Below are 27,715 nucleotides of genomic sequence, written 5' to 3' on the forward strand. Positions count from 1 at the left end.
TCTCCTCCTTCGTTGTGGTTCTCCTCTCTCCTCCTTCCTTGTGGTTCTCCTCTCTCCTCCTCTCTCCTCCTTCATTGTGGTTCTCCTCTCTCCTCCTTTGTTGTGGTTCTCCTCTCTCCTCCTCTCTCCTCCTTCATTGTGGTTCTCCTCTCTCCTCCTTCGTTGTGGTTCTCCTCTCTCCTCCTCTCTCCTCCTCTCTCCTCCTTCGTTGTGGTTCTCCTCTCTCCTCCTTCGTTGTGGTTCTCCTCTCTCCTCCTTCATTGTGGTTCTCCTCTCTCTTCCTTCATTGTGGTTCTCCTCTCTCCTCCTTCATTGTGGTTATCCTCTCTCCTCCTTCGTTGTGGTTCTCCTCTCTCCTCCTTCGTTGTGGTTCTCCTCTCTCCTCCTTCCTTATGGTTCTCCTCTCTCCTCCTTCCTTGTGGTTCTCCTCTCTCCTCTCTCCTCCTTCATTGTGGTTCTCCTCTCTCCTCCTTTGTTGTGGTTCTCCTCTCTCCTCCTCTCTCCTCCTTCATTGTGGTTCTCCTCTCTCCTCCTTCATTGTGGTTCTCCTCTCTCCTCCTTCGTTGTGGTTCTCCTCTCTCCTCCTTCGGTGTTGTTCTCCTCTCTCCTCCTTCGTTGTGGTTCTCCTCTCTCCTCCTTTGTTGTGGTTCTCCTCTCTCCTCCTCTCTCCTCCTTCCTTGTGGTTCTCCTCTCTCCTCCTCTCTCCTCTTTCCTTGTGGTTCTCCTCTCTCCTCCTTCCTTGTGGTTCTCCTCTCTCCTCCTTCGTTGTGGTTCTCCTCTCTCCTTCATTGTGGTTCTCCTCTCTCCTCCTTCATTGTGGTTTTCCTCTCTCCTCCTTCTTTGTGGTTCTCCTCTCTCCTCCTTCGTTGTGGTTCTCCTCTCTCCTCCTTCCTTGTGGTTCTCCTCTCTCCTCCTCTCTCCTCCTTCATTGTGGTTCTCCTCTCTCCTCCTTTGTTGTGGTTCTCCTCTCTCCTCCTCTCTCCTCCTTCACTGTGGTTCTCCTCTCTCCTCCTTCGTTGTGGTTCTCCTCTCTCCTCCTTCGTTGTGGTTCTCCTCTCTCCTCCTTCATTGTGGTTCTCCTCTCTCCTCCTTCATTGTGGTTCTCCTCTCTCCTCCTTCGTTGTGGTTCTCCTCTCTCTTCCTTCATTGTGGTTATCCTCTCTCCTCCTTCGTTGTGGTTCTCCTCTCTCCTCCTTCATTGTGGTTTTCCTCTCTCCTCCTTCTTTGTGGTTCTCCTCTCTCCTCCTTCGTTGTGGTTCTCCTCTCTCCTCCTTCCTTGTGGTTCTCCTCTCTCCTCCTTCCTTGTGGTTCTCCTCTCTCCTCCTCTCTCCTCCTTCATTGTGGTTCTCCTCTCTCCTCCTTTGTTGTGGTTCTCCTCTCTCCTCCTCTCTCCTCCTTCATTGTGGTTCTCCTCTCTCCTCCTTTGTTGTGGTTCTCCTCTCTCCTCCTCTCTCCTCCTTCACTGTGGTTCTCCTCTCTCCTCCTTCGTTGTGGTTCTCCTCTCTCCTCCTCTCTCCTCCTCTCTCCTCCATCATTGTGGTTCTCCTCTCTCCTCCTTCGTTGTGGTTCTCCTCTCTCCTCCTCTCTCCTCCTTCATTGTGGTTCTCCTCTCTCCTCTTTCGTTGTGGTTCTCCTCTCTCCTCCTTCGTTGTGGTTCTCCTCTCTCCTCCTTCATTGTGGTTCTCCTCTCTCTTCCTTCATTGTGGTTCTCCTCTCTCTTCCTTCATTGTGTTTCTCCTCTCTCCTCCTTCGTTGTGGTTCTCCTCTCTCCTCCTTCATTGTGGTTCTCCTCTCTCCTCCTTCGTTGTGGTTCTCCTCTCTCCTCCTTCATTGTGGTTCTCCTCTCTCTTCCTTCATTGTGGTTCTCCTCTCTCCTCCTTCGTTGTGGTTCTCCTCTCTCCTCCTTCGTTGTGGTTCTCCTCTCTCCTCCTTCGTTGTGGTTCTCCTCTCTCTTCCTTTATTGTGGTTCTCCTCTCTCCTTCGTTGTGGTTCTCCTCTCTCCTCCTTCATTGTGGTTCTCCTCTCTCCTCCTTCGTTGTGGTTCTCCTCTCGCCTCCTTCGTTGTGGTTCTCCTCTCTCCTCCTTCATTGTGGTTCTCCTCTCTCCTCCTTCGTTGTGGTTCTCCTCTCTCCTCCTTCATTGTGGTTCTCCTCTCTCCTCCTTCGTTGTGGTTCTCCTCTCTCCTCCTTCATTGTGGTTCTCCTCTCTCTTCATTCGTTGTGGTTCTCCTCTCTCTTCCTTCGTTGTGGTTCTCCTCTCTCCTCCTTCGTTGTGGTTCTCCTCTCTCTTCCTTCGTTGTGGTTCTCCTCTCTCCTCCTTCGTTGTGGTCCTCCTCTCTCTTCCTTCGTTGTGGTTCTCCTCTCTCCTCCTTAGTTGTGGTTCTCCTCTCTCTTCCTTCGTTGTGGTTCTCCTCTCTCCTCCTCTCTCCTCCTTCCTTGTGGTTCTCCTCTCTCCTCCTTCCTTGTGGTTCTCCTCTCTCCTCCTTCATTGTGGTTTTCCTCTCTCCTCCTTCTTTGTGGTTCTCCTCTCTCCTCCTTCGTTGTGGTTCTCCTCTCGCCTCCTTCCTTGTGGTTCTCCTCTCTCCTCCTTTGTTGTGGTTCTCCTCTCTCCTCCTCTCGCCTCCTTCATTGTGGTTCTCCTCTCTCCTCCTTTGTTGTGGTTCTCCTCTCTCTTCCTTCGTTGTGGTTCTCCTCTCTCCTCCTTCATTGTGGTTCTCCTCTCTCTTCCTTCGTTGTGGTTCTCCTCTCTCCTCCTTCATTGTGGTTCTCCTCTCGCTTCCTTCATTGTGGTTCTCCTCTCTCCTCCTTCATTGTGGTTCTCCTCTCTCCTCCTTCATTGTGGTTCTCCTCTCTCCTCCTTCGTTGTGGTTCTCCTCTCTCCTCCTTCATTGTGGTTCTCCTCTCTCCTCCTTCGTTGTGGTTCTCCTCTCTCCTCCTTCATTGTGGTTCTCCTCTCTCCTCCTTCGTTGTGGTTCTCCTCTCTCCTCCTTCGTTGTGGTTCTCCTCTCTCCTCCTTCGTTGTGGTTCTCCTCTCTCTTCCTTTATTGTGGTTCTCCTCTCTCCTTCGTTGTGGTTCTCCTCTCTCCTCCTTCATTGTGGTTCTCCTCTCTCCTCCTTCGTTGTGGTTCTCCTCTCTCCTCCTTCGTTGTGGTTCTCCTCTCTCCTCCTTCATTGTGGTTCTCCTCTCTCCTCCTTCGTTGTGGTTCTCCTCTCTCCTCCTTCATTGTGGTTCTCCTCTCTCCTCCTTCGTTGTGGTTCTCCTCTCTCTTCCTTCGTTGTGGTTCTCCTCTCTCTTCCTTCGTTGTGGTTCTCCTCTCTCCTCCTTCATTGTGGTTCTCCTCTCTCCTCCTTCGTTGTGGTTCTCCTCTCTCCTCCTTCGTTGTGGTTCTCCTCTCTCCTCCTTCGTTGTGGTTCTCCTCTCTCCTCCTTCATTGTGGTTCTCCTCTCTCTTCCTTCGTTGTGGTTCTCCTCTCTCCTCCTTCGTTGTGGTTCTCCTCTCTCCTCCTTCGTTGTGGTTCTCCTCTCTCTTCCTTCGTTGTGGTTCTCCTCTCTCCTCCTCTCTCCTCCTTCATTGTGGTTTTCCTCTCTCCTCCTTCGTTGTGGTTCTCCTCTCTCCTCCTTCGTTGTGGTTCTCCTCTCTCCTCCTTAATTGTGGTTCTCCTCTCTCCTCCTTCGTTGTGGTTCTCCTCTCTCCTCCTTCATTGTGGTTCTCCTCTCTCCTCCTTCGTTGTGGTTCTCCTCTCTCCTCCTTCGTTGTGGTTCTCCTCTCTCCTCCTTCGTTGTGGTTCTCCTCTCTCCTCCTTCGTTGTGGTTCTCCTCTCTCCTCCTTCGTTGTGGTTCTCCTCTCTCCTCCTTCGTTGTGGTTCTCCTCTCTCCTCCTTCGTTGTGGTTCTCCTCTCTCCTCCTTCGTTGTGGTTCTCCTCTCTCCTCCTTCGTTGTGGTTCTCCTCTCTCCTCCTTCGTTGTGGTTCTCCTCTCTCCTCCTTCGTTGTGGTTCTCCTCTCTCCTCCTTCGTTGTGGTTCTCCTCTCTCCTCCTTCGTTGTGGTTCTCCTCTCTCCTCCTTCGTTGTGGTTCTCCTCTCTCCTCCTTCGTTGTGGTTCTCCTCTCTCCTCCTTCGTTGTGGTTCTCCTCTCTCCTCCTTCATTGTGGTTCTCCTCTCTCCTCCTTCGTTGTGGTTCTCCTCTCTCCTCCTTCATTGTGGTTCTCCTCTCTCCTCCTTCATTGTGGTTCTCCTCTCTCCTCCTTCGTTGTGGTTCTCCTCTCTCCTCCTTCGTTGTGGTTCTCCTCTCTCCTCCTTCGTTGTGGTTCTCCTCTCTCCTCCTTCATTGTGGTTCTCCTCTCTCCTCCTTCGTTGTGGTTCTCCTCTCTCTTCCTTCATTGTGGTTCTCCTCTCTCCTCCTTCGTTGTGGTTCTCCTCTCTCTTCCTTCGTTGTGGTTCTCCTCTCTCTTCCTTCGTTGTGGTTCTCCTCTCTCCTCCTTCGTTGTGGTTCTCCTCTCTCCTCCTTCATTGTGGTTCTCCTCTCTCCTCCTTCGTTGTGGTTCTCCTCTCTCTTCCTTCGTTGTGGTTCTCCTCTCTCTTCCTTCATTGTGGTTCTCCTCTCTCTTCCTTCGTTGTGGTTCTCCTCTCTCTTCCTTCATTGTGGTTCTCCTCTCTCTTCCTTCGTTGTGGTTCTCCTCTCTCTTCCTTCATTGTGGTTCTCCTCTCTCTTCCTTCGTTGTGGTTCTCCTCTCTCCTCCTTCGTTGTGGTTCTCCTCTCTCTTCCTTCGTTGTGGTTCTCCTCTCTCTTCCTTCATTGTGGTTCTCCTCTCTCTTCCTTCGTTGTGGTTCTCCTCTCTCCTCCTTCGTTGTGGTTCTCCTCTCTCTTCCTTCATTGTGGTTCTTTCTTTGTGGCTCATGAGTTTGGATGTTTTTGATTGAAATAATAGTCATTTAGGCCCCGCCCTTCGACTGAAATGATCACGTGATCAAAGTGTAAAAGGTCAAAGGTGAAACGTACCTCTCCATATGTTTCGATTGCTGGTTTCCACAGATGCCTCAGCCCCAGACCCTCCACATCATAGATCATGGTGATGGACTCCACGTTTCTCTGGAGCTGCAGAAGGTGAGCTGTGTCAGACATATGTATGAAAGATGATTGACAGCAGATGCAGGGGCGTGGCTCACTCGCTCAGACTGCCGGTCACACTCCTGCTGCAGCTGCTCACAGTCGCGGATCTTGGACTTGATGAAGTCCTGCTTTGAGGCGGACAGGAACAGGCCTTTGGGGTCCATGGGGCCCACCACGTCGTACCAGACGGGGCCTCCCTCGCGGTCGTGGCCACACATGCCTCCAGACAGGTACTTCTCGATCACCTGTGAAGACACCAGAGACACACAACATAGTCCCAACCCAGGGAGGGCAAAGGTCAACTGGAGAAAGGTTTGCGAGTCACTGCAGTTAGTTATTTAGTAAAAGTGACTGTAAAACTGCACATACTAAGTCTCTGTTTATCTGATTAGTAAAGTGAAGTTGTTTTCTTGAATCCCTTATTTGGTATATTTTGCCTGATTATTGTTCCTTGTTGTATGTTACACTGACAATGGGAATAAAGCTTTTCTCTGGTCTCTGCCCACAACTCACGCTCTTACCCTGTTGTTACAGGTCATCATTATGTCGGGAAAACTTCCTATCTTTTATCTTAGAAATATTAGATTGAAAAAAATCATTGCCTAATAAGTCTTGAGAATTTAGAAAAAAATCAAATTAGACTGAGAATGTATATGAGTTTACATTGTCACAGCTGAATGCTTTTATAAATTCAGATCCGGAACATGTGACTTCTGCTGGAGACAGTGCAGTTCCTTTAAGTCAAAGAGATTCACAGATTTAAGACGTCTCAGGAGGAACCAGGCCTGTCATTGTCATCGATATTGTTATTTGTATTGAGCGTGTACTGTGTGTACTGTGTGTACTGTGTGTACTGTGTGTACTGTGTGTATTGTGTGTATTGTGTGTACTGTGTGTACTGTGTGTACTGTGTGTATTGTGTGTACTGTGTGTACTGTGTGTATTGTTTGTACTGTGTGTATTGTACTGTGTGTATTGTACTGTGTGTATTGTACTGTGTGTACTGTGTGTACTGTGTGTATTGTACTGTGTGTATTGTACTGTGTGTACTGTGTGTACTGTGTGTATTGTACTGTGTGTATTGTACTGTGTGTACTGTGTGTATTGTACTGTGTGTATTGTACTGTGGGTACTGTGTGTACTGTGTGTACTGTGTGTACTGTGTGTACTGTGTGTATTGTACTGTGTGTATTGTACTGTGTGTACTGTGTGCATTGTACTGTGTGTACTGTGTGTACTGTGTGTACTGTGTGTATTGTACTGTGTGTACTGTGTGTACTGTGTGTACTGTGTGTATTGTACTGTGTGTATTGTACTGTGTGTACTGTGTGTATTGTACTGTGTGTATTGTACTGTGTGTATTGTACTGTGTGTACTGTGTGTACTGTGTGTACTGTGTGTACTGTGTGTATTGTACTGTGTGTATTGTGTGTACTGTGTGTATTGTACTGTGTGTACTGTGTGTACTGTGTGTACTGTGTGTACTGTGTGCAGTGTGTGTATTGTACTGTGTGTACTGTGTGTACTGTGTGTACTGTGTGTATTGTACTGTGTGTACTGTGTGTACTGTGTATACTGTGTGTACTGTGTGTACTGTGTGTATTGTGTGTACTGTGTGTACTGTGTGTACTGTGTGTACTGTGTGTATTGTGTGTACTGTGTGTACTGTGTGTACTGTGTGTACTGTGTGTACTGTGTGTACTGTGTGTATTGTGTGTATTGTGTGTACTGTGTGTACTGTGTGTACTGTGTGTACTGTGTGTATTGTGTGTACTGTGTGTACTGTGTGTACTGTGTGTACTGTGTGTACTGTGTGTATTGTGTGTACTGTGTGTACTGTGTGTACTGTGTGTATTGTGTGTATTGTGTGTACTGTGTGTACTGTGTGTACTGTGTGTACTGTGTGTATTGTGTGTACTGTGTGTACTGTGTGTACTGTGTGTACTGTGTGTATTGTGTGTACTGTGTGTACTGTGTGTACTGTGTGTACTGTGTGTATTGTGTGTACTGTGTGTACTGTGTGTATTGTGTGTAATGGCACTTCCAGTCCAGAGGGAAATCCATTGATTTAACTGGAGAACAAGGGAAGAGTCTGGCCGGTAAAACCTGCTCTAAAGTAGATGTTCATGTGACCAACAAGTCAACACTGCATTGATCCTTGGGCCTGTGTAGAACCTCTTTTCTTTGGAGCTCTCAGCCCTGTCACTGACACAAGCAGAAGGATTACGGGCGTCAGGAATAATGTGGATGTGTTTTCTATCCTGACCCGTCAGAGACGACTGATGGAAAGTAGCCAATCGTCACTTTCTATACTGAAGTTGAGGATCTGTTTGCAAACCACTCTGAGGGAACCCTTTTCAGTGGCGGCGACTGGAACATGTTCAGCTGATATTGGATGTCTCAAGCTCAGAAAATACTGTTCAATCTATAACGAATACATTTTATAAATGAATACATCATGTAGGTTTGATCGAGATGAATCCCGACTTTGGGCGAGATGGGATGTTTATGTTGGACTTGGTAGGCCGTAACTTTAATTATGTTCAACCATTTGGTGCAATTGTTATTATTATTTCTTATTACTTGTATTATTGTAGAAAAGGATTCAGTTGTATTCATCTGGACTCGCTTTGTTTTTAGGAACACTCCTGGACAAATGAGGGATTACACCTTGTATTATTGCTACTTTCTTTTAGGCTCTTAGGCTGTGTCCCCCGCTGCTGTGTTTTGTGTGTCTGTAAAATTAAAAAAGAAAGAAAGAAAGTAGCCAATAGACTAATTCTGGCATATTTACAATGTACTGTTTGTTCAGGATTACTTATCTGTTGTGTGACGCCTTGAGTACAAATGGTGCTGGACAAATAAACCTGCCTTGCATTAATGAATTCATATGCACTTTCCCTTTTAAATCAATAAATATAAATTTACCACCACCACAGACCCCGAGTCATATTTAGTATGATCATTCATGCTCCTAATGGGTCGCCTAACCACCAAGAGCATAGTCTGATTGCTTTCTTTGTTTTGGTTGAGGCCTTAAGATGAAGGTGTACATTAGTGGTCAAATGTACTGTAGACCCCCCATTGCTGTTCAGTACTTGTATTTGTACTGACAAATATTGCCTGGTTGACCCCTTGCTCTTACCTCGGGGGGACGCCACTCTGTCAGGATGACATCTACACCCATTTGTCTCCTGAACTCCAGATGCTGCAACAGAAACACAGAACACACATCACTGGTGGTTTGGTAGTTACTTGTCTTGTTTCATTTATATTTGAATTGATTTGTGCATGTTCCTTTTTTCAGCCACATCTATAGTTGCAATTCAGATTCTGGGTCAAACATATTGTGTTAAAAATGTTATGTTACATTTTTCAACAATGGAAATCAAGACGGTGCTGCACATCAGGTTCTGTGCAGGTGCGTGGGAGAAGGTCGTACGTGACGCTGAACTGTGAAGGGAAAGAAATCCCGCACACTGTCAAACTGTCAAAATAAAAGTTTAATGGTGAAGAGGCAACGTTTCAGCGTCAAGGCCTTCGTCAGGCAAAATCTGGACAGGTTTACGCCCAGAGCATTCGGATGCTCATCAGTTTACCATAGGATGTAGAGAGCCCATTACAGGGCTGATAGTAAACAAAGAGGGTTGTTTCAAGTTGTTGTTGTTGTTGTTGTTGTTGTTTTAAGGCGGTTGGCATCCAAGTGTTGCATTACCGCCAGACTTTATTCTTCAGACTTTGTCGTATTCTTTAGAAGTTCTTCTTCCATTGCTTTGGTGTTTCAAAGCCCATGAGTTGAGGCTTACTCAACACAATGAGGGATTACGCTGACATAACCTATGGTCTTACAACATGGTCCCAGACAAAATGTACTTTGGATTTTGTTGTAAATTGGATTTTGAAAAACTAGAGGAGATTGTGATGTACAAAGGGGCCAGAGCACGCCAGAAACTGTGACAACTACTCAAACTTTAAAACCGTTCTTTGGTTGAAAACCAACCAGTTATGCAGATAATCTTATACCAGTCGAGTTCTTGTGTTTAAATGTTCGAGCAGAGGGTTTAAAACATTCAAAATGTATTAGGAGTAAAATAGATACAATCAATCCAATGGCATTGGAAAGATTACAAGCAGCATCTCTTAACATTAACGGCATATTAAACCCAACAAACTATCAAAATATTAACAAAAAAGAGACAAGAAAAGATGGACATTATATATTTACAAGAAACACATTTAAGCAACATTCAAAAATGTTGTTAGAAAAATGTTTAATATTCATCATGTGGGGGAAACAAAGACAAAGATGGCAGATATTTACTGGTTAAGGAACAAAACAAAGAACAAGACCAGGAGCCACAAGAAGACAAAAGAGTAAGAAATCAAAATAATAATAAATAAGGCACACACTAATAATACATAAATATCATTATGGCACAGTCTGTTCCATATTTATGTCACATTTAGTCCAAAGATAGATTCCAAATATTCATTTCCTATCTCCTTTTTTAAAAATATGTTTTGCAATAAAATGGGTGAGAGTGACCTGGCCTCACAGGAGATGACTTAAAAATGCTCTTCACCAAACATATTATGAAAGAGATTCAAAATTCACAAAATGATTTTATTGGAAGCTTAGAAAACATTGTTTTAGTTTGAGAAGGGTTTTTAACCAAACAAGACCAAATACAATTGAAGCCGCGGTAGCGGCGATGATGGCTCTCGCCTGCCGCGCGACCGCCTTCCCATACGACCGCCTTCCCATACGACCGCCTTCCCATGCGACCGCCTTCCCATGCGACCGCCTGCCCGCGCGACCGCCTTCCCATACGACCGCCTTCCCATACGACCGCCTTCCCATGCGACCGCCTTCGCATACGACCGCCTTCCCATACGACCGCCTTCCCATACGACCGCCTTCCCATACGACCGCCTTCCCATGTGACCGCCTTCCCGTACGACCGCCTTCCCATGTGACCGCCTTCCCATGCGACCGCCTCCCCATACGACCGCCTTCCCATACGACCGCCTTCCCATGCGACCGCCTTCCCATGCGACCGCCTCCCCGCGCGACCGCCTTCCCATACGACCGCCTTCCCATACGACAGCCTTCCCATACGACCGCCTTCCCATGCGACCGCCTTCCCATGTGACCGCCTTCCCATGCGACCGCCTCCCCGCGCGACCGCCTTCCCATACGACCGCCTTCCCATACGACCGCCTTCCCATGCGACCGCCTTCCCATGCAACCGCCTCCCCGTGCGACCGCCTTCCCATACGACCGCCTTCCCATACGACCGCCTTCCCATGCGACCGCCTCCCCGCGCGACCGCCTTCCCATACGACCGCCTTCCCATACGACCGCCTTCCCATACGACCGCCTTCCCATACGACCGCCTTATGATGCGACCGCCTTCCCATACGACCGCCTTCCCATACGACCGCCTTCCCATACGACCGCCTTCCCATGCGACCGCCTTCCCATGCGACCGCCTTCCCATACGACCGACTTCCCATACGACCGCCTTCCCATACGAACGCCTTCCCATACGACCGCCTTCCCGTGCGACCGCCTCCCCGCGCGACCGCCTTCCCATACGACCGCCTTCCCATACGACCGCCTTCCCATACGACCGCCTTCCCATGCGACCGCCTTCCCATGCGACCGCCTTCCCATACGACCGCCTTATCATGCGACCGCCTTCCCATACAACCGCCTTCCCATACGACCGCCTTCCCATACGACCGCCTTCCCATACGACCGCCTTCCCATGCGACCGCCTCCCCGCGCGACCGCCTTCCCATACGACCGCCTTCCCATGCGACCGCCTTCCCATGCGACCGCCTTCCCGCGCAAACGCCTTCCCATACGACCGCCTTCCCATACGACCGCCTTCCCATGCGACCGCCTTCCCGCGCAACCGCCTTCCCATACGACCGGCTTCCCGCGCGACCGGCTTCCCGCGCGACCGCCTTCCCATGCGACCGCCTTCCCATGCGACCGCCTTCCCATGCGACCGCCTTCCCATGCGACCGCCTTCCCGCGCAACCGCCTTCCCATACGACCGCCTTCCCATACGACCGCCTTCCCATGCGACCGCCTTCCCGCGCAACCGCCTTCCCATACGACCGGCTTCCCGCGCGACCGGCTTCCCGCGCGACCGCCTTCCCATGCGACCGCCTTCCCGCGCGACCGCCTTCCCGCGCGACCGCCTTCCCATGCGACCGCCTTCCCGCGCAACCGCCTTCCCATACGACCGCCTTCCCATACGACCGCCTTCCCATGCGACCGCCTTCCCGCGCAACCGCCTTCCCATACGACCGGCTTCCCGCGCGACCGGCTTCCCGCGCGACCGCCTTCCCATGCGACCGCCTTCCCATGCGACCGCCTTCCCGCGCGACCGCCTTCCCGCGCGACCGCCTTCCCATGCGACCGCCTTCCCGCGCGACCGCCTTCTCGCGCGACCGCCTTCTCGCGCGACCGCCTTCCTGCGCGACCGCCTTCTCACGCGACCGCCTTCTCGCGCGACCGCCTTCCCGCGCGACCGCCTTCCCATACGACCGCCTTCCCATACGACCGCCTTCCCATACGACCGCCTTCCCATACGACCGCCTTCCCATACGACCGCCTTCCCATGCGACCGCCTTCCCATACGACCGCCTTCCCATACGACCGCCTTATCATGCGACCGCCTTCCCATACAACCGCCTTCCCATACGACCGCCTTCCCATGCTACCGCCTTCCCGCGCAACCGCCTTCCCATACGACCGCCTTCCCATACGACCGCCTTCCCATGCGACCACCTTCCCGCGCAACCGCCATCCCATACGACCGGCTTCCCGCGCGACCGGCTTCCCGCGCGACCGCCTTCCCATGCGACCGCCTTCCCATACGACCGCCTTCCCATGCAACCGCCTCCCCGCGCGACCGCCTTCCCATACGACCGCCTTCCCATGCGACCGCCTTCCCATGCGACCGCCTTCCCATACGACCTCCTTCCCATACGACCGCCTTCCCATACGACCGCCCTATCATGCGACCGCCTTCCCATACGACCGCCTTCCCATACGACCGCCTTCCCATACGACTGCCTTCCCATGCGACCGCCTTCCCATGCGACCGCCTTCCCGCGCAACCGCCTTCCCATACGACCGCCTTCCCATACGACCGCCTTCCCATGCGACCGCCTTCCCGCGCAACCGCCTTCCCATACGACCGGCTTCCCGCGCGACCGGCTTCCCGCGCGACCGGCTTCCCGCGCGACCGCCTTCCCATGCGACCGCCTTCCCATGCGACCGCCTTCCCGCGCGACCGCCTTCCCGCGCGACCGCCTTCCCATGCGACCGCCTTCCCATGCGACCGCCTTCCCGCGCAACCGCCTTCCCATACGACCGCCTTCCCATACGACCGCCTTCCCATGCGACCGCCTTCCCGCGCAACCGCCTTCCCATACGACCGGCTTCCCGCGCGACCGGCTTCCCGCGCGACCGCCTTCCCATGCGACCGCCTTCCCATGCGACCGCCTTCCCGCGCGACCGCCTTCCCGCGCGACCGCCTTCCCATGCGACCGCCTTCCCGCGCGACCGCCTTCTCGCGCGACCGCCTTCCTGCGCGACCGCCTTCTCGCGCGACCGCCTTCTCGCGCGACCGCCTTCCCATACGACCGCCTTCCCATGCGACCGCCTCCCCGCGCGACCGCCTCCCCGCGCGACCGCCTTCCCATACGACCGCCTTCCCATGCGACCGCCTTCCCATGCGACCGCCTTCCCATACGACCGCCTTCCCATACGACCGCCTTCCCATACGACCGCCCTATCATGCGACCGCCTTCCCATACGACCGCCTTCCCATACGACCGCCTTCCCATACGACCGCCTTCCCATGCGACCGCCTTCCCATGCGACCGCCTTCCCGCGCAACCGCCTTCCCATACGACAGCCTTCCCATACGACCGCCTTCCCATGCGACCGCCTTCCCGCGCAACCGACCTTCTCATACGACCGGCTTCCCGCGCGACCGGCTTCCCGCGCGACCGGCTTCCCGCGCGACCGCCTTCCCATGCGACCGCCTTCCCATGCGACCGCCTTCCCGCGCGACCGCCTTCCCGCGCGACCGCCTTCCCATGCGGCCGCCTTCCCATGCGACCGCCTTCCCGCGCAACCGCCTTCCCATACGACCGCCTTCCCATACGACCGCCTTCCCATGCGACCGCCTTCCCGCGCAACCGACCTTCTCATACGACCGGCTTCCCGCGCGACCGGCTTCCCTTGCGACCGGCTTCCCGCGCGACCGCCTTCCCATGCAACCGCCTTCCCATGCGACCGCCTTCCCGCGCGACCGCCTTCCCGCGCGACCGCCTTCCCATGCGGCCGCCTTCCCATGCGACCGCCTTCCCGCGCAACCGCCTTCCCATACGACCGCCTTCCCATGCGACCGCCTTCCCATGCGACCGCCTCCCCGCGCGACCGCCTTCCAATACGACCGCCTTCCCATGCGACCGCCTTCGCATGCGACCGCCTTCCCATACGACCGCCTTCCCATACGACCGCCTTCCCATACGACCGCCTTCCCATACGACCGCCTTCCCATACGACCGCCTTCCCATGTGACCGCCTTCCCATGCGACCGCCTTCCCATGTGACCGCCTTCCCATGCGACCGCCTCCCCGCGCGACCGCCTTCCCATACGACCGCCTTCCCATACGACCGCCTTCCCATACGACCGCCTTCCCATGCGACCGCCTTCCCATGCAACCGCCTCCCCGCGCGACCGCCTTCCCATACGACCGCCTTCCCATACGACCGCCTTCCCATACGACCGCCTTCCCATACGACCGCCTTCCCATACGACCGCCTTCCCATGCGACCGCCTTCCCATGCGACCGCCTCCCCGCGCGACCGCCTTCCCATACGACCGCCTTCCCATACGACCGCCTTCCCATACGACCGCCTTCCCATACGACCGCCTTCCCATACGACCGCCTTCCCATACGACCGCCTTCCCATGTGACCGCCTTCCCATGCGACCGCCTCCCCGCGCGACCGCCTCCCCGCGCGACCGCCTTCCCATACGACCGCCTTCCCATACGACCGCCTTCCCATACGACCGCCTTCCCATGCGACCGCCTTCCCATACGACCGCCTTCCCATACGACCGCCTTATGATGCGACCGCCTTCCCATACGACCGCCTTCCCATACGACCGCCTTCCCATACGACCGCCTTCCCATGCGACCGCCTTCCCATGCGACCGCCTTCCCATGCGACCGCCTTCCCATACGACCGCCTTCCCATGTGACCGCCTTCCCATACGACCGCCTTCCCATGTGACCGCCTTCCCATGCGACCGCCTCCCCATACGACCGCCTTCCCATACGACCGCCTTCCCATGCGACCGCCTTCCCATGCGACCGCCTCCCCGCGCGACCGCCTTCCCATACGACCGCCTTCCCATACGACAGCCTTCCCATACGACCGCCTTCCCATACGACCGCCTTCCCATGCGACCGCCTTCCCATGCGACCGCCTCCCCGCGCGACCGCCTTCCCATACGACCGCCTTCCCATACGACCGCCTTCCCATACGACCGCCTTCCCATACGACCGCCTTCCCATGCGACCGCCTTCCCATGCGACCGCCTCCCCGCGCGACCGCCTTCCCATACGACCGCCTTCCCATACGACTGCCTTCCCATGCTACCGCCTTCGCATGCGACCGCCTTCCCATACGACCGCCTTCCCATACGACCGCCTTCCCATACGACCGCCTTCCCATACGACCGCCTTCCCATGCGACCGCCTTCCCATGCGACCGCCTCCCCGCGCGACCGCCTTCCCATACGACCGCCTTCCCATGCGACCGCCTTCGCATGCGACCGCCTTCCCATACGACCGCCTTCCCATACGACCGCCTTCCCATACGACCGCCTTCCCATACGACCGCCTTCCCATACAACCGCCTTCCCATGTGACCGCCTTCCCATGCGACCGCCTTCCCATGTGACCGCCTTCCCATGCGACCGCCTCCCCGCGCGACCGCCTTCCCATACGACCGCCTTCCCATACGACCGCCTTCCCATGCGACCGCCTTCCCATGCAACCGCCTCCCCGTGCGACCGCCTTCCCATACGACCGCCTTCCCATACGACCGCCTTCCCATGCGACCGCCTCCCCGCGCGACCGCCTTCCCATACGACCGCCTTCCCATACGACCGCCTTCCCATACGACCGCCTTCCCATACGACCGCCTTATGATGCGACCGCCTTCCCATACGACCGCCTTCCCATACGACCGCCTTCCCATACGACCGCCTTCCCATGCGACCGCCTTCCCATGCGACCGCCTTCCCATACGACCGACTTCCCATACGACCGCCTTCCCATACGAACGCCTTCCCATACGACCGCCTTCCCGTGCGACCGCCTCCCCGCGCGACCGCCTTCCCATACGACCGCCTTCCCATACGACCGCCTTCCCATACGACCGCCTTCCCATGCGACCGCCTTCCCATGCGACCGCCTTCCCATACGACCGCCTTATCATGCGACCGCCTTCCCATACAACCGCCTTCCCATACGACCGCCTTCCCATACGACCGCCTTCCCATACGACCGCCTTCCCATGCGACCGCCTCCCCGCGCGACCGCCTTCCCATACGACCGCCTTCCCATGCGACCGCCTTCCCATGCGACCGCCTTCCCATGCGACCGCCTTCCCGCGCAAACGCCTTCCCATACGACCGCCTTCCCATACGACCGCCTTCCCATGCGACCGCCTTCCCGCGCAACCGCCTTCCCATACGACCGGCTTCCCGCGCGACCGGCTTCCCGCGCGACCGCCTTCCCATGCGACCGCCTTCCCATGCGACCGCCTTCCCATGCGACCGCCTTCCCATGCGACCGCCTTCCCGCGCAACCGCCTTCCCATACGACCGCCTTCCCATACGACCGCCTTCCCATGCGACCGCCTTCCCGCGCAACCGCCTTCCCATACGACCGGCTTCCCGCGCGACCGGCTTCCCGCGCGACCGCCTTCCCATGCGACCGCCTTCCCGCGCGACCGCCTTCCCGCGCGACCGCCTTCCCATGCGACCGCCTTCCCATGCGACCGCCTTCCCGCGCAACCGCCTTCCCATACGACCGCCTTCCCATACGACCGCCTTCCCATGCGACCGCCTTCCCGCGCAACCGCCTTCCCATACGACCGGCTTCCCGCGCGACCGGCTTCACGCGCGACCGCCTTCCCATGCGACCGCCTTCCCATGCGACCGCCTTCCCGCGCGACCGCCTTCCCGCGCGACCGCCTTCCCATGCGACCGCCTTCCCGCGCGACCGCCTTCTCGCGCGACCGCCTTCTCGCGCGACCGCCTTCCTGCGCGACCGCCTTCTCACGCGACCGCCTTCTCGCGCGACCGCCTTCCCGCGCGACCGCCTTCCCATACGACCGCCTTCCCATACGACCGCCTTCCCATACGACCGCCTTCCCATACGACCGCCTTCCCATACGACCGCCTTCCCATGCGACCGCCTTCCCATACGACCGCCTTCCCATACGACCGCCTTATCATGCGACCGCCTTCCCATACAACCGCCTTCCCATACGACCGCCTTCCCATGCTACCGCCTTCCCGCGCAACCGCCTTCCCATACGACCGCCTTCCCATACGACCGCCTTCCCATGCGACCACCTTCCCGCGCAACCGCCTTCCCATACGACCGGCTTCCCGCGCGACCGGCTTCCCGCGCGACCGCCTTCCCATGCGACCGCCTTCCCATACGACCGCCTTCCCATGCAACCGCCTCCCCGCGCGACCGCCTTCCCATACGACCGCCTTCCCATGCGACCGCCTTCCCATGCGACCGCCTTCCCATACGACCTCCTTCCCATACGACCGCCTTCCCATACGACCGCCCTATCATGCGACCGCCTTCCCATACGACCGCCTTCCCATACGACCGCCTTCCCATACGACCGCCTTCCCATGCGACCGCCTTCCCATGCGACCGCCTTCCCGCGCAACCGCCTTCCCATACGACCGCCTTCCCATACGACCGCCTTCCCATGCGACCGCCTTCCCGCGCAACCGCCTTCCCATACGACCGGCTTCCCGCGCGACCGGCTTCCCGCGCGACCGGCTTCCCATGCGACCGCCTTCCCATGCGACCGCCTTCCCGCGCGACCGCCTTCCCGCGCGACCGCCTTCCCATGCGACCGCCTTCCCGCGCGACCGCCTTCTCGCGCGACCGCCTTCCTGCGCGACCGCCTTCTCGCGCGACCGCCTTCTCGCGCGACCGCCTTCCCATACGACCGCCTTCCCATGCGACCGCCTTCCCATGCGACCGCCTTCCCATACGACCGCCTTCCCATACGACCGCCTTCCCATACGACCGCCCTATCATGCGACCGCCTTCCCATACGACCGCCTTCCCATACGACCGCCTTCCCATACGACCGCCTTCCCATGCGACCGCCTTCCCATGCGACCGCCTTCCCGCGCAACCGCCTTCCCATACGACAGCCTTCCCATACGACCGCCTTCCCATGCGACCGCCTTCCCGCGCAACCGACCTTCTCATACGACCGGCTTCCCGCGCGACCGGCTTCCCGCGCGACCGGCTTCCCGCGCGACCGCCTTCCCATGCGACCGCCTTCCCATGCGACCGCCTTCCCGCGCGACCGCCTTCCCGCGCGACCGCCTTCCCATGCGGCCGCCTTCCCATGCGACCGCCTTCCCGCGCAACCGCCTTCCCATACGACCGCCTTCCCATACGACCGCCTTCCCATGCGACCGCCTTCCCGCGCAACCGACCTTCTCATACGACCGGCTTCCCGCGCGACTGGCTTCCCGCGCGACCGGCTTCCCGCGCGACCGCCTTCCCATGCAACCGCCTTCCCATGCGACCGCCTTCCCGCGCGACCGCCTTCCCGCGCGACCGCCTTCCCATGCGGCCGCCTTCCCATGCGACCGCCTTCCCGCGCAACCGCCTTCCCATACGACCGCCTTCCCATACGACCGCCTTCCCATGCGACCGCCTTCCCGCGCAACCGACCTTCTCATACGACCGGCTTCCCGCGCGACCGGCTTCCCGCGCGACCGGCTTCCCGCGCGACCGCCTTCCCATGCGACCGCCTTCCCATGCGACCGCCTTCCCGCGCGACCGCCTTCCCGCGCGAGCGCCTTCCCATGCGGCCGCCTTCCCATGCGACCGCCTTCGCGCGCAACCGCCTTCCCATACGACCGGCTTCCCGCGCGACCGGCTTCCCGCGCGACCGCCTTCCCATGCGACCGCCTTCCCATGCGACCGCCTTCCCGCGCGACCACCTTCCCGCGCGACCGCCTTCCCATGCGACCGCCTTCCCGCGCGAGCGCCTTCTCGCGCGACCGCCTTCTCGCGGGACCGCCTTCCTGCGCGACCGCTTTCTCACGCGACCGCATTCTCGCGCGACCGCCTTCCCGCGCGACCGCCTTCTCGCACGACCGCCTTCTCGCACGACCGCCTTCCCATACGACCGCCTTCCCATACGACCGCCTTCCCATACGACCGCCTTCCCATGCGACCGCCTTCCCATGCGACCGCCTTCCCGCGCGACCGCCTTCTCGCACGACCGCCTTCTCGCACGACCGCCTTCCCGCCTGTCCATGTTTTCTGCTGCGTTTTGCGTCAGACCAAACAACGCTCAGTAATTCACCGTTGATGATTGTGTGGTTTGCAATTCAAATAGTAGTTTGTCCTGACAAATTGCAAGATTGTGCTGAACGCAGACCTGAGCAGGGAGAAAGAGAGAGAGCCTCGGTGACCCGTGACTTTTCATTGATGTTCAGGGGGTCAAAAATACCCCAGTTGTGGCAGAAAGAATAAAGTCTAAAGTATAAAGTCTAAAGAATAAAGCCTAAAGAATAAAGTCTAAAGAATAATAATTCTAATGCTAATACTAATGCTAATGCTAATACCACGGCAAGAGAAGAAATGTCCCATCAAAATAAAAGCGGAAGAGGAAGTGAAGGCATTCATTGCGCCTCTGCTGGCCAATTGTGAAAATATACAATATCTGCAATGCACTTTTTTCATGGCGTCTCGAGGAGAATATAATCCATGAGTTTCAAACAAATCAGACAATGTTGAGTTTTTCACACAATGGGTAGGGGGCGCTATAGAGTAAATTTGTTGTATGGTATTAATAGGGATGCAGACCCAAACCCACGTTCAGGTTGAGGTCCGGACCTAATGAGTCCGGCTGAACTCATGCCATATTTACATAATGTTATAACAGCATAACACAAGACACTTGGCTCAATTAAGTTAAGACACTTGAACAAGGACGACTATCAAACACAAGGTTTAACTGCAGTGAAATAAACTCAATTTATCTGGTTTATTCATTGTTTTTAACAGAAGCTACAACTTACAAATCACAAGCTACGAGCTACGAGCTACGAGCTAACACACATTCATGTGTTTTACTAGAGGAACAAGAGCATGTTGAGTATTGGTATTGGAGCAGCAGTTTCTGCTGATACTATGTTTGTAAGTGTGTTACTGGTTTGACTGGGCTGTTCTCCACACCTGAAGTTTAATGCTTTAGATACATTTACACTCTTTAATTTTGCAGATCCATTGGCATCAAAGTCATGTAAAAACCTTCAAAAACTAGCATAACAGTCGACTCGAACCACTATAAATCAATCAACTTAGCAATATCAAAAATAGAATATGAAGATATTTTACACTACACACAATACATCATTTTAACAGCATTAAACACAAGACCATATTTAACAAATGTAGAATACAAATACTATTACTAAATATAAGCTCCAATTAATGAATCCAGCAATTAAACAATATTACTTTGACTTAGTATTTACTTAGATGTATAAATATGTATATCGCACATGAACTCACCTAAATAAATGCTACATCACAACACAACAGTTATTTTATTCATATTGTAGCGACCCTAGTCTCTAGTGCGCATGCGCGGTCTCTGGGGCGGAGCTAAGGAGGCGAGGTGGTTTCTGATGTTCCTGTTCCATCGCCATGGTTACGGCCAACAGTAACCAACTCTGTTCAAGAAATAAAGTGACAACTTCGGTCTCTCTCGTCTTTAAACTCATTTCGCCGGCTTCAACTTCTGCCGCGGGGAAGACGCGTGCGTCGCTGATGCTCCGGGCGCCATTGACAGCGATGTCAGTGTTTACGTCTTTTCCAGCGCGAATTTCGCGATCTATGGAAGGTTTAGGATGGTTTAGATTCTAGAACGTAAAGGATATAGAATGTGAGTGGTAGATTTTTAATCAGTCCAGAACCGAATCACCGGAGTTTCGGTTTTTTTGGACCTGAACCGAAACGTTTTTACAAGTCCGGATACGGTCCTGCGGAGCGGTACATCCCTAGGTATTAATCATTTCCAATCAGACCATAAGAACGCATTAGTGAGTGAAATATGAGCTCCGTACATCAATTCCATTATGCGTGACTTGTCCTTGGGAAAAAAAACAGGAAATGAAGGCTTTTTTGAGGGCGTGTTACGCGGAGACCGTAAAGAATATAATTTTTTTTTAATATTTACAAATTTCAAAGTTTTTAGATGCAAAAGGTGTTGTTTTGAGCTCGACAAAAAACCTAGGACAAGTACGATTTTGAAAAAAAAAAATCAAGCGTGGCGGTGCCACTTTGATTCAACATGGCTGACTTCCTGTTTATCATAGAGCGACGCTCCAGGTGCGTTTTACTCGTCAAAGGTCAAAGGTCGCTCTATCACTGTCCCAAGTCTCATGTGCCTAGGCTAAAGATTAAGCGTTTCATGTTTTTTCTTTTTTGACCTAGTCGACACTGTCGAGACGGGCGTTCTACAAGCTCCATTTTATTGGAGTTCGGGCCGAGCCGATCGCGTCTACGTCCCATGTGTGACCTATGACCCCATGTGTGACCTATGACCCCATGTGTAACTTTCATCAATGTTAGGGGGTCAAAAATGCCTGAGTTGTGGCAAAATGACCATGAATAAGAATAAGAATAAGATTAAGAATAAGAATAAGATAAGATAAGATAAGATATTCCTTTATTGTCCCACATGGGGAAATTTCATTGGTGCAACGCAGGTAGATACAGAGGTAGATACAGAAGAACAGATCACTTATAGGAAGTCTGAAAAACACTTTCAGTAGAAGATCTCCTATAAATAAATAAATAAATACCATTGCATGTGATCACGACAGTAATTGCACATGAATATGTGTCACGACAGCACATGAATTTCACAGTAATTGCACATATGACGGAATTGCACATCAGTATTAGGTTAGGTCAGTATTGTGAGTGTTCAGGACTAACAGTGTTTGTTATAAAGTCTGACAGCAGCAGAAGGAAAGACCTGCGAAACCTTTCCTTCACACAGCGAGGGTGGATCAGTCTCTCACTGAAGCTGCTCTCCAGAGCGTCCTGCAGGGGACAGAGTGTCCTGCAGGGGACAGAGTGTCCTGCAGGGGACAGAGTGTCCTGCAGGGGGTGACACTCATGGTCCAGCATAGATGTGAGTTTAGCCAGGACCCTTCTGTCCCCCACCTCCTGCACCGAGTCCAGAGGACAGCCCAGGACGGAGCTGGACTTCTTGATGACTCTGTCCAGCCTCTTCCTCTCCCTCTCTGTGATGCTGCTGCTCCAGCAAGCCACACCGTACAGGAGGGCTGATGCCACCACAGAGTCAGAGAAGGTCTTCAGGAGTGGCCCTGTCAGGAGTGGCCCTGTCAGGAGTGGCCCTGTCAGGAGCAGCCCTGTCACTCCAAAAGACCTGAGTCTCCTCAGGAGGTAGAGCCGACTCTGGCTCTTCTTGTACAGTCTGTGTTATGAGTCCAGTCCAGTTTGTGGTTCAGATGAACACCCAGGTACTTGTATGAGTCACTCTCTCACTGTCCCGTCCCTGGATGTTCACTGGTGAGGGGGGCGTGGCCTGTCCCGTCCCTGGATGTTCACTGGCGAGGGGGCAGTGGGGTGGCGTCTGCGGAAATCCACCACCATCTCCTTGGTCTTCCCCGCGTTGATGAGGAGGTGGTTCCGCTGACACCAGTCCACAAAGTCCTGCGCCAGTCCTCTGTACTCCACATCATCGTCGTCCGTGATGAGTCCGATGATGGCAGAGTCATCAGAGAACTTCTGCAGGACACAGCTGTCCGTGTCATGTCTGAAGTCTGCAGTGTAAAGGGTGAAGAGAAAGGGCGCGAGGACAGTGCCCTGGGGCGCCCCCACACTGCAGGTCCGAGTGTCAGACACACAGTCCCGGGCTCTCACAAACTGGGGTCGGTCTGTGAGGTAGTCCAGGATCCACTCTGCAGGTCGTACTCCACACCAGCCGTCTCCAGCTTGTCCCTCAGGAGCTGATGGTGTTGAAGGCGCTGGAAAGATCAAAGAACAGGATCCTCACAGAGCTGCCAGGCTTCTCCAGGTGAGAGAGAGAGCGGTGCAGCAGGAGATGACGGCGTCCTCCACTCCGATGCCAGGACGATATACAAACTGCAGCGGGTCCATGGCTGAGCTCACGGTGGAGCGGAGGTGGTCCAGGACCAGCTCCAGTGTCTTCATCAGGTGGGACGTGAGAGCCACTGGCCTGAAGCTGTTGAGGTCTTTGGGGCGCGGTGTCTTAGGCACAGGTACCAGACAGGAGGTCTTCCAGACCTGTGGTACCACCCTCAGCTTCAGGCTCATGTTGAAGACATGCTCCATAACTCCACACAGTTCATCTGCAGGACTTAAGGAGCTGATGCCGTCAGGTCCTGCTGCCTTCCTCACTTTAATCCTCTTCAGCTCACTCCTCACCTGTGCTGCTGTGACAGTCAGTGGTTGGCAGGGGGACCGTGTGCTGGGGGGATGGGTGAGTCCAGGCGAAGTGGGGAGCTGATGGTCTCTCCAGGGTGAAATGAAGAAAAAGAAACCAGGCAAGAACAAAGACTCGTCGCATTCCATTCCATGGTATGGCTCGAGCCAATAATTCTTTGAATCCTATTACAAAAAACATGCCTGCCATGACCGAAGAACAAAAAATTAGGTGCTGAAAGAACAACTACTGAAATTCAAAGTGCAATTAAAAGACTAAAAAACAATACATCTCCGGGGAATGACAGGTTCACCTCAGAGTGGTATAAAGCTCTAAAAGACTCTTCTGCTTTTTCCAACTTTTAACTGGGCACTTAAAAAAGCTCAGATCCCTCTGAGTTGGAAGGAAGCATCACATCTTTAATACCAAAAGAAGTGAAGGATCGACTTTACTGTGCCTCATATAGACCAATCTCTATTCTGAATGTGGACTATAGTGTTTATACACCTCAATTATGTCCAAAAGAATGAAACAAATCCTCCCAAAATGATCCACAAAGATCAGACAAGATTCATGACAAACGACAAAACACAAGACGACATAAGACCATCTTTACACACAATGAGACGCACACAAACACAACTAAACAAACATGGAATAATAAGTGTGGCTTTCATTCTGTAGCTGGCCTCATTTATGATGTGTGTTAACCAAATTTAAAATAGATGATTGAATAATAAAAAAAATATTGAGGCTCTTTACGATGGTCCAACATCAAGAACTAGAATTAGCGGCCATCTGACGGACTCATTGACTTTGAAGAGAGGGGTAAGGCAGGGTTGTGCTTGGTCCCCCATTTTGTTCGCTTTGTACAAGTTGTATATAATTAAAATAACCATAGAGAGAAATAAAAGACAAAAACAAAAACAGTAGCTATGCAACAAAAAGTAAAAGAAAAAGAAGGCTTATATAAATCTAACTAATCGTCCCATTGAGCCCACAGTCCCACACATTTTCCCCTTTCAAATTAAGTCCAAATGTAATATTTTTCCATTTTGCAAATTTCCAGTGTGATGTCAGTCCAATCCTTGATTTGTTGGTACATTTAGTGTCATCCATTTTTGGGTGATCCTGAGGCCCCAGACATAGTTCTCAAATCCATTTGATGTTGATGTCATAAATTGTAAGACTTTGGTGATCTCAGTCCAAAACCTGTGAACAACAGGAAAATCCCAAAACACATGAAGCCTGCGTACCTGGAAGACCTAACTTAAATCTGCGTCGGCCTCCATGGGAAGACCCCTCTCCCCAGCTCTATCATCGCACTCAAGCGGGCGTGGCCTGTCCGTCTGTGAGAGTCAGATACCTCCTTCATCATGGACTATTCCAGGTTTCTGTTTTTATCCCAAAGAGGTTTTTGCAGTTTTTCCCGGCCAAGAAGGAGGGTGGAAGGACAGGGGACGTCTGCATCATGGCCCCCGCACCTGCTCCTCATCCTCAATCAACGCTCTCAAGTCACTCCTCCCCGCTCCCAATCAGCACCAGGCGGTCACATTTAAGCCTCAGGCAGATGGCTCGGCCGCTTAAACCGTACTGCGACTGATATTATGTCAGATTTCAAATCAGATGACCCTCCACTCAAGGCTCCCCGTTTCTTTCACAGGGGCTCCAGGCCCTCCCGCGGTCCTCGGCTCAGAAGAGCGCATCCAACTGACCCGGTCAAAGAGCTGAGCCGGCTCACCGCGTTCTTCCATTACAGGACTCCTCACTTTCGCTCGAAACGCTTCCCATCCGCTTCCCATCCACCAGCCGCGCGCCCCGCGGCTGGAACCAGGAAATCATCAGCCGCTCCCGCGCACGCCGCGGCACCGCGCCGCCTCTCCTCCGCATCGAGCGTCGGGATGTCTCCTTCACGTGGCTCCTCCCGCGCCACAGCGTCTCTCCACTGGATCACGTTGACACCAGGGTCCGGCTACATCGCTCAGCAGCTCCAGAACATGCTCCTCTCCACGTCAGGCTCCAACACGCGTCACCGCTCTCATTCTCTACTCCAGGAGGGTGGCCCCAGGTTTCGCTGCCAGCCATGCGAGGCCCCAAGCCGGACGCCCGGTGACGCCCGCAGTCGAAATTAAGTATTCTTAAATGTTTTATCTGAGTATTGTACAAATCACAATCGTAGTGATATTTTCGAGTCTCAACCAGTCGTTTTCCAATAGACGACCGGAGTCGTAGAGTCGTGTAGAGGTTTAAACTGTGTCTTCACGTTTGCGGTGCACGTTCCCCTCCCTCCCCTCATGAGCATGGAGCGCACACCTGACGGAGCGCACACCTGGCGGAGCGCACACCTGACGGAGCGCACACCTGACGGAGCGCACACCAGACGGAGCGCACACCTGACGGAGCGCACACCTGACGGAGCGCACACCTGACGGAGCGCACACCTGACGGAGCGCACACACACGAGAAGGGAAACACACAGCATACGGGTTCTCTCGTCAGCGCTGTGACGTCACATGGCTTTAGCGTCTCGCGGAGCGACATCGCAAAACGATCAGTGCAAGCACCGCACAAAGTCCATGCCATTCAATTCAACTCCCCGGGCAAGCTGGCGACACCCCCGCTGCAGCATGCGGCCCTAAATCGAATGCCCAACGGCGCCCCCAGCCGAAATTAAGTATTCTCCTTCGTCTTATTCTGTCTATTGGCTATCGCATAAGCACAATCTTAGCGATATTTCGGGCATCAATCAGTCTATTCTCAATAGACTGATTGATGCCTCTTAATGTTAAGGCCCTGCCTCGTCACAGCACGCACACCGGTCTCTCCTGACGCCCCATTCCTCGTCGTTCCTATCTTCAGAAGGCCAGCCCACGTTGGCACCCTGGTCTTAGAAACGCCTTAGGGCTACGTCGTTCCCGCGCATCTGTCCCCCTCTACTCCGGGCTCGTTTAGATTAGAGCCACTAATTCGTGGGCACCCGGGGTACATCGCCCCGATCTGCCTCTAACATCTACAGCCTAAAATCCCCTGCACCCCGGTGCAGTCTCATCTCAACAAATACTGGTGATGGTTCTAGATTTCCTCATTACTGTCCCCCTTGTCTCTCGAGCCACGCTCGCGCCGTCCACTCCCGGCCTGTCCTAATTCAGTCCGCGCCTCACGTTCACGGTCGACCTCTGCTGTCCCTGGCCCGTCCTGCAGTCTACCGTCACTTCCCATTCCGTCGACACTTCCCTTTCCGCCATCTGCCGACACCTCCTAGTCCCGCCGCATGCCGGCTAGTCCCGTCCTGCCGTTCTTCTGTCCATGCCTCGCCGTCTGCCGGCGCTCTCCACGCCCTGCCACTGCTGGCACCTCCACGTCTGCGTCTGCTGGCACTTCCCTGCTACTCCTGCAACCTTTGCCCGTCTTCACTCAATTCCTATCCACTTCCAGGCATTCCATTTCAGCCGCATCACTCAGACACTTCGCATCCACAGGGAGTCACCCTCACCTATCCGTCAATACGCTCCCCAGTATCCGCCCCTTCCGGGACACCACTAATCACGGCGCCCTCGCGTCCCTGCCGTCCCCCTCCGTAGTCAGCTTCTACGTCTATTCTTTCGGAGCATCAGCAATAACACGGCGGCTCAGACCCCTGGCTTTTGGGGGAAGGTATCTAATTCAATCAGATCATTGAGTGCCCATGATCGCTACGCCTTCCACCGGGGTCTGAGCGCCAAATAAACTTTGCTATAAAGTTCGCTAAAACATCTTTCCTGCTTTCTGTGTCTGAGTCTCTCCAGGGTGAAATGAAGCCTGCGTAAGTTCACCTGGAAGACCTAACTTAAATCTGCGTCGGCCTCCATGGAAGGTCACCTCTCCCCAGGTCCATCATCTCACTCAAGCGGGCGTGGCCTGTCCGTCTGAGAGAGTCAGATCCCCCCTTCACCGTGGACTCTTTCAGGTTTCTGTTTTTATCCCAAAGAAGTTTTTGCAGTTTTTCCCGGCCGAGAAGGAGGGTGGAAGGACAGGGGACGTCTGCGTCATCGCCCCTCGCACCTGTTCCTAATCCCCAATCAACGCTCTCAAGTCACTCCTCCCCGCTCCCAATCAGCCACATCCTCTCCAACAGTCTGCCTCCTGCTGCCTCATCCTCTCCAACAGTCCGTCTCCTGCTGCCACATCCTCTCCAACAGTCTGCCTCCTGCTGCCACATCCTCTCCAACAGTCTGCCTCCTGCTGCCACATCCTCTCCAACAGTCTGCCTCCTGCTGCCACATCCTCTCCAACAGTCTGCCTCCTGCTGCCACATCCTCTCCAACAGTCTGCCTCCTGCTGCCACATCCTCTCCAACAGTCTGCTTCCTGCTGCCACATCCTCTCCAACAGTCTGCCTCCTGCTGCCACATCCTCTCCAACAGTCTGTCTCCTGCTGCCACATCCTCTCCAACAGTCTGCCTCCTGCTGCCACATCCTCTCCAACAGTTTGTCTCCTGCTGCCACATCCTCTCCAACAGTCTGCTTCCTGCTGCCACATCATCTCCAACAGTCCGCCTCCTGCTGCCACATCCTCTCCAACAGTCTGCCTCCTGCTGCCACATCCTCTCCAACAGTCTGTCTCCTGCTGCCACATCCTCTCCAACAGTCTGTCTCCTGCTGCCACATCCTCTCCAACAGTCTGCCTCCTGCTGCCACATCCTCTCCAACAGTCTTCCTCCTGCTGCCACATCCTCTCCAACAGTCTTCCTCCTGCTGCCACATCCTCTCCAACAGTCTGTCTCCTGCTGCCACATCCTCTCCAACAGTCTGCCTCCT

General features: G+C 54.4%; 1 protein-coding gene across 1 annotated transcript in view; it reads right to left on the bottom strand.

The window, feature by feature from the left end:
- The window catches only part of LOC140347254 (SEC14-like protein 2), an 80,592-nt gene that overhangs the window by 37,623 nt on the left and 15,254 nt on the right, over positions 1-27,715 (bottom strand). Inside the window, exons 4-6 of the mRNA XM_072433637.1 lie at positions 8,253-8,315; positions 5,164-5,352; positions 4,997-5,092 (exon numbers count right to left, since the gene is read on the bottom strand). Of these exons, the coding sequence (XP_072289738.1) occupies positions 4,997-5,092; positions 5,164-5,352; positions 8,253-8,315 (348 nt within the window). The remainder of the gene's footprint in view (positions 1-4,996; positions 5,093-5,163; positions 5,353-8,252; positions 8,316-27,715) is intronic.

This window comes from Eucyclogobius newberryi, unplaced genomic scaffold, assembly GCF_026437365.1.
Source record: "Eucyclogobius newberryi isolate DKJ021-1_F unplaced genomic scaffold, fEucNew1.0.hap1 SCAF_6, whole genome shotgun sequence".
NCBI classification, from domain to species: domain Eukaryota; kingdom Metazoa; phylum Chordata; class Actinopteri; order Gobiiformes; family Gobiidae; genus Eucyclogobius; species Eucyclogobius newberryi.